This window comes from Brassica napus, chromosome C3 (genome assembly GCF_020379485.1).
Source record: "Brassica napus cultivar Da-Ae chromosome C3, Da-Ae, whole genome shotgun sequence".
NCBI lineage: Eukaryota > Viridiplantae > Streptophyta > Magnoliopsida > Brassicales > Brassicaceae > Brassica > Brassica napus.
The window spans coordinates 6,843,026-6,850,543 of NC_063446.1; the positions used below are offsets into that span (position 1 = coordinate 6,843,026).

The window sequence follows — 7,518 nt, forward strand, 5'->3', positions numbered from 1 at the left end:
TTCTTTCTATAATTTTAAGCCAATAAAAAATCAATTAGTGCAATTAAGTTTTTTAAAGTTTGCAATTAGTTAATAAAACGTGCATTGAAAATGTAAAAAATGAATCTTTTAGAAACAAAAATTTTCTCTATAATATGTATCTTTAAAAAACGGAGGGAGTAATTTATTACCCATAATGCTTTCATCGATCCAGACAAAAAGAGTGACAAGTGCACTTGTATATTCTGGAAGTCCATATACATAAGAATCTGATTCACTTTCACTTCTGAACACATCCATCTTTATCCACTCGAGTTCTATCTATCATTCAATGAACCGTCGGTGTAAGTGTAACATTATCTTAGAGGTGAAAAATACGTTTATGTTGGTGCATAAGTTTTATTTATGAGCACCTCATACGTACATACAATGTATCTAATAATTGTCAGTCTGTCACCTCATTTTTTTTTTCCATCTAAATTTTATTTAAAAGCAACAGCTCAAAAACAAAACCGTACAACAAGGCTCATCTTCTCAAAACCTAAACCAAAAGACCAAATAAAACCCAAACACAAAACAGGGTCTTCGGCCCAAACTACCTAATCGGCCTAACCGACGAAAACACACCAACAAAACGCGTGTTAAGATTAACGAAAAAGAAGGACACATGTCAACCTTTAACAACAAGGGAAGACACACGTCACCCAACCAAACACCGTCACCGAACGTGGCCGAATCACTAAGTTACCGTCGGCGAAGACGAGAAAGAACTGCAAGATTCGCCGGACCACACCGGAATCATACCCACAACACCGAAATCAACCGGGACCTTAACCAAAGCCACCGAATCTACCTCCAACGACTGTATTGGAAGATTGTTGGAATCAGCTTCTTCAATCGAACGCGATGGAGAGCTCAATCGAAAAACGAAATCGAGAGCTCATCCAAGCTCAGGCCCTCACACACCAAGAACCCGTCACACATCTCGGTCGCACCAACCCAAACATTTGATACTATAACCAGCGATCACCACCGCAGACGACCGAACTGGCTCAAGATAGAGCACATAAACGCCGTCAGAGCTTCATCGCCGTGAAACGGAAGCCAGATAGTTCCGCTAGAGGGAGCGCGAACCACTAGAAACAAGAGCCGGCTACACGCCGTCGAGAGGACCACCGTGTACCAGAATCGAAATTTTTCACCGTCGAAGGGACCACCGCGACTCTTAATCTCTCGGAATCTCAGAGAGAGAAGAGAGAGAAAAAGTCTACCATCCCTAGCTAGTCATAGTCTGTCACCTCATATATTATTCATATGTTCTTTTGAATATTTATATAGAAAAAAAAATTAAATCATATATATTAAGTTTCCTTGTTCTTTACTCATCAATATATTAAAATTCGACTAAACCTTCAATTGAATATTCCGATTCGCTCGCATACAGACGAAAATAAGATAAAAGAACTGCAAAAAGGCTGAATTTGGAAGGATTAATGCATTTTAGATGGTCTAGAGATGTGCAAAAGCACATGACCTAATCTAAACACACTCTGCGCGATCTAGTATATATGATTGAGTTATTACTACGATTTAATAACATAATTCAAGATCACCGATAAACAGAAGAAACAAAAACAAATTTAAAAAAAAAATATTGTACGCACATCCCAAAATTTTAATAAATGTTACATAGAGTCACGTACATGCATGTGCGTATAAATTACACCAAACTAACTAAAATCTCTACTACCAAATGCTATAAATTAATTTAATGCGACATTGCATGATGGTCCATCCACCTAAGCCTGACCTGGATGAATTAGTCTTGGTTTTTCTTAGTAAATCTTTATGTTTTAAAAATTCACCTTTGGTCGTATCGATCGCCTTTGATTTGCCACTACGTTTTGATTATAGCTTAAATGCCCAAAAGAACGTAGTAGAGTACTGTTACAGGCAAAGCAACCAGCATTCCGAATATAACCCTGCAAAACATTATACATCTAAGTTAGAATTAAAAATATTGAATAGTTTGCTTCGACAAAAAAATATACATCTCAAATGAAGTTTGAGAATTTTCTTTAAAAATGAAACATTTCAGACCAAGGAAAACCGTAAGCAATTCGATTTATGGAATATAAATGTTTTTTAGAATGTATTATTAATCCACAAATGTAATATATTTAGATGTTGATCAGCTTAGTATGACAAAGCAAATAAATACAAACTTACGCAGTGCTGAGAATATCAGGATGGACGTTATATTCCTTGGCGAAAACAAAAGGAACGATTCCTTGAGGAAGAGCAGCCTTCAAAAATATATGTTTTTCTTCTCAATAATTGTGCATATATATATGAGATAATTAAAGAAAAAGGGTTATAAAAATTTAAGATTAATGAACCTGAACGATGGCGACATGGAGGAGACTGCCTCGAAGACCAATTGCAATCGAGGTGGCTGCGATTACAGCTGGTCCGGTCAAGAACCTCACGGCCATCGCGAAGACTGCCACTGATTTTCCGCATGCAATTATCTTCGGTTGCAATGCCATAAAGAGACCTATATGTTATTAACAATCAATAAATTAGTAAACCTGAGCAACACAAAAATAAATGACTTATCACTTATGTAATGTTAACCATGATCATTAGTAGAACTGAGCAACACAAAAATAAATGACTTATAACATACGATGAGGAGCGAACAATACCAAGACTAAACATAGCCATGCCAAGACCTGCATCAGATAATATCGAAATCGATCCACTCATTATTGTTGGCATCTTTATATTCCACCTGTCCCATGAAATCATTAATAATCAACTTCAGTTTGCCATTATAAATCTATGCAAAATGGCTAAGAAAATGTAGAAATATTGAGAAAGGGTTAGAATTGTGATATATGGTAAGTACTTACTTGAAGGAGATAAGGGACCAGGCAAGGCCAAAGAGACTAGAGTAAGTGTTAGGGTTTCGAATAAGTTTTCTCCAAACCATTATCAATATTAGTCTCGTCATCACGCTGGCCGGCGGCATCTGTGGTTTCCTCGGACCGCCGGGACCACCGTCTTCCACGTCACTGCCTTTCTTTCCGTTGTAAGGTGACGAATTTACCCCTGACTTCCCTTCGTTATTACCCTCTTGGTCCATCTCCACATGTGCTTTTCTTCCGGGTGTCATGTTCTCTATCAGATTGTGCATCGCTGTCATCATCAAGGTTTCAAGAATTAATATTATTATTCTTTGATTATGTCCTTTACTCGAAGAGAAACTATTACTATATAGTATATTTTATAAGTTCATTTTTAGTATTGAATGCATTGATGCCCTATTCAATAAAGTAATCCGATCATAATATCAATTCATACTGTTGACTTGAAAATGGATTTGGAAACAGAAATGGACGATGAGTTTCATTCATCTATGTCCGAATAAATCAAATATACTTAAACTCAAGTCTAAAAACGATTTTAAAGCGTATAAAATTCTTAGAAAAAATCGAATTAATAATAATGAGTGTGAAGATCAACTAACCTTTGGAAGCGAGGTTTTCGTGAGGTGGAAGATAAGCTTTAGGGTCGGTGGATGAATCGGTGGAGGCACCTCTGGTAATAGCGTTCCTCGCGTGGGCTTCCGACACTGGAGAAGCACTCGAACTCCACACAAACATGTTCATCTCCTTGTTCTGCTCTCCTCCTCCGCCGCTGCCTCCTCCACCACTTACACTTTCCTTTTTCTTGACTCCACTTGCTCCGCTCGTTGACCCCTTGAACATCGGGTTCGGTGGTGGGTACGACGGAACTGAAGAAAATATGTCCAATAATATTTTAAATTTTACATTTTACATTTCCATGCTTAAAAAAAAACATAAATATTATATTTTCAATAATTTTTTTAAAAAAATCAATTTTAAATTTTAAATACGATAAATATTAAGTTTTTTTTTGTCAACCGATAAATATTAAGTTTATGACGAGTTTCTAACAGTTTATGAAATGATATTAAGGCTGCAACTGGAGTGACATTTTTTGGAATAAAATCATTTGGAATGCATCATTCCATGGGATTCCATGAATTAGTTACCAGTTATTATGAATGTTTTCCAAAATCAATTCCACTTATTCCATTTTTGGAATGGAACAAAAAAATAAATCCTTTGTAAAAATCATTCCTTTTATTCATGATTCTAAACCTCCGTGAATGAATGGAATGTATGGAATCTTTATTCCATTTATAATTTTAGTTTTGATTCCATTTTTAACATCATTCCAATTTTTCCTATTCCATAAAAAATCATTCCTTTTATTCCTAACATTCCTATTAGGAATAACCAGTTGCACCCTAAATCTATATAAAACTTAAAAACGTACCACTGTTATTGTTGTATAATTCACCACTCATACTTTTCGCTCCTCTACCTCCTTTCTTCGCGTTCTTCAAAGCTTCCTCGTCAAAATTTGACGTTCTCGGCGTCACTCCTTTAGACGACTGAAGAGAGTAAACATCTCCTCCGGGGCCTGATCCGGGGCCTCCATAGCTATTGGTGTAGCCGTGACGAGGGCTCGGAGCTTTGCTTGCGTTAAACATAGCGTAAAAGTCTGTCTGGTTAAAGCTCGAAGCTCTCGGCGTTGGCTCTCTAGACGACTGGACAGAGTATATTTCGACGCCAGTGAGATTTGAGGCACGTGGCGTGATCATGGAGGAGTTAAGTCCTCCGCCGTGGGATTTGTTGAACGATGAGATCATCGATGAGGCAGCGCTTGATCTTCGGACCACCACGTGGAGCTTTCCGTCGTCACCTATCTCCGCATCGGTCTGATTAACAAAACGATGTTTTGAGTCACTAGGAAATAAACCGGACATAACCAAATTAATAACCGAACCGGAAGTTCAATGCCGTTTACTCGAAATTTCTACTTTGTCCATTAATCAAGCTAAATGAATTAGTCAAAATATTTCTAATAAGTTGATATATATAGAAACCCAACAACGACATTTCATTAATTAAGTACTATATTTATCAAGTGTAATTAATAAGTTTCTCGTTTACTTGAGTTAACCGCGTGGTTAATTTGAACATACATACAAAGAGCCATTTGTGTAAATTATCCGTATACCTCGAGGGGTTCACGGCCATTGAGAGATAGAACGTCAGAATCAACTCGGAAAGAAGTGATGGAACCGGCGGTTTCCGGGAACTGCTCGGAGATGAGAAGCTTAGCACCACGGAACTCGAACAAGAAGAGCATTAGTGTATACCATATAATACTTTGAAGCACCACGATTTGCACCATTAAGTTGCCTGAAAAGTCTCCGTACATCGCCCGGAGCAATGGAATTCCCATTACCAACGTGTTGGGCAGTGTCGATAGGGAAAATAGCGTTATCATCCATTCTAGACTTCCTCTCCGACTAAACGCCTGAAAAATAATAGCAAAAATACAAATCAACATATGTTCGTATAAAGTCCGGAACTTCTAGTTACCAAAACAAAAACATATGTGTGAGTGTATTAACAAGCTTCATATCTCTTAAGGTTTGATAATTAAGTATATTTTCATTGTATTATCAAATGCTGGTGGTGAATCTTTAAACTTAAAATACGAACATAAAAAGAGGACTAGATGCTCATTCTCAAAGCTAATTAAATGACCAACCAGATGCGGTTAGGTTAATTATTCCTAGACTACCAACACTTCACACATAAAAATGAAACTAGACTAGGTGCTTGAAAATTAACTATTATGCTATGATATATGCATATAGAGATTATTATAAGAGACGGGCCTGCCAAAGAAAGAGTGCGGAGAGGATGACGACTTTCTGAAGTGAATCGGCGGCGAGGAATTGGTAATCCATGGCATAAGGATCATTGGAGGAAATGAAATGGAAAGACAGAAGAGGAACCGCAAAAACCGCAACGAACCGGTTTATACCGGAACATTGGTCCGGTGTGAATATTCCCCACCACCGTACCGAACCGTAGGCAAGCATCATAGCTACGTATAGCGGCACCATTGCCGCTAGTACGTCATACATGTCTTTGCCGGTGATCATTTTGATTTATTTCCCTGGGAGACGAGAGAAGAGATCAAAGATGGACAGAAAAGAAGGTTGTGGAGTGGTATAAGGTATTTATGGAGGAAGTGAAGTTCATTTTAGAGGATATTTTTTGGTAGGATTTCATTTTAGAGGATATTAATTAATGATGTTTGTGTTATTCATAAATGTTAATAGTATAATAATGCATGTGATTCGTGTTCAAACAATGAATATTATTAAGCAAAATAGAAACCAAGACGTGTTTGCGATATTTTTATTGGTAACTTAATAAAACTCTTAACATTAATACAAAAATCAAACTTTTTAAACTGTGGAATATGGTCATACTAAATCAAAATACAATTATTTTTGTTTTAATGAAATGCAAATTTGTAGAGTTGCCTTAGAAAATGTATTCCTCTAGATCATATAATTGCATAAAAAATTATATATGTATGTACGCAATTAATGATCAAATCACGTACTATATTACACATTATTTTCTTACCCTAGGTATGTGTATATAGTTATAAGGAAGGATTTAAGAAATTTTGAACCTCAAGTATAGCATGTAGAACTAAGTTTGTTCCTCCCGAAACCGACTGGATCATAGGGTTCCTCAAAAAAGAAAAAAATATAGCATTTTTTCTGCACGAAGCTGCTATATTTAAACACGAAAAAGAAACAGGGAATCTTGTCTTGGGATAAGGAGGATTGGTCTATAATATGATGAAATTAATGTTTTGGAGATTATATTAACACAAATGTTAGATTCTTAAAATAGAGATAGATACGTAATTCAATATACAAGTATTAGATGGTAAATTTAGATATTTTATATCATATAAAAATAAAACTTGTGTGTAAGCTATTGATACGGCGAAGGTTGATGCATGCACATGGTGTTGATGGCATCTACTGAAAGTTTCTGAGCGATCTGCGGTTTCTGTAAAGATCTGATATTTAATCAGGAAGAATACAATTAAAGATCTGGTTTTTGATAAGGACGAAATTAATTTAATTTTAGACCGTTGTAGTTTTGTAATTGAAATTTGCATCTTCATTACTCTAAGATAATGTTTCTTTAAGCCCTTTTTCAAAAAAAGAAAAGAAGATAATGTTTCTTTCTTCAATTTGAAACCTTAATGATTTTATTAATTATGGTCAAGGACATTGGTGATCGGACCAGATGAATAATTAGCCTCCTTGCTTTCATATTTAAATTGTCGTATTTTCATATTGCGCAGACGTATTCATCACGCCGCTTTGATTGGGCCTAGTGGACTTTTTAAATTTCTCATAAAGCTGAACATCCCGCGTCTCTCAAGTACTGTATACAATTTTTTGTCAACTTTTATAAGTACCGTATTCGGTTAGTTTCCCTTTTTGGTCATCTGAAATCTGAATTGATAAAACCAAAGGACTAGAAGTAATTTTCTGTTACATGGAAACGGGAACTGGTACGTGGAAGCGGAAGCATATGAAAACGCAGAAGCGAG

At 36.2% G+C, this 7,518-nt stretch overlaps 1 protein-coding gene across 1 annotated transcript; it reads right to left on the reverse strand.

Moving 5' to 3' along the window:
* Positions 1 to 1,544: 1,544 nt before the first annotated feature.
* LOC106387318 (auxin efflux carrier component 2) lies at positions 1,545 to 6,095 on the reverse strand. Its single transcript, XM_048752259.1, has 9 exons — positions 5,765 to 6,095; positions 5,095 to 5,397; positions 4,348 to 4,792; positions 3,512 to 3,778; positions 2,895 to 3,180; positions 2,688 to 2,773; positions 2,379 to 2,536; positions 2,209 to 2,285; positions 1,545 to 1,961 (listed from the first exon to the last, which is right to left on the reverse strand). The coding sequence occupies exons 1-9, from the start codon at positions 6,032 to 6,034 to the stop codon at positions 1,895 to 1,897; spliced, it is 1,959 nt and encodes a 652-aa protein (XP_048608216.1). The 5' UTR covers positions 6,035 to 6,095; the 3' UTR covers positions 1,545 to 1,894.
* Between the last annotated feature and the right edge of the window lie 1,423 nt (positions 6,096 to 7,518).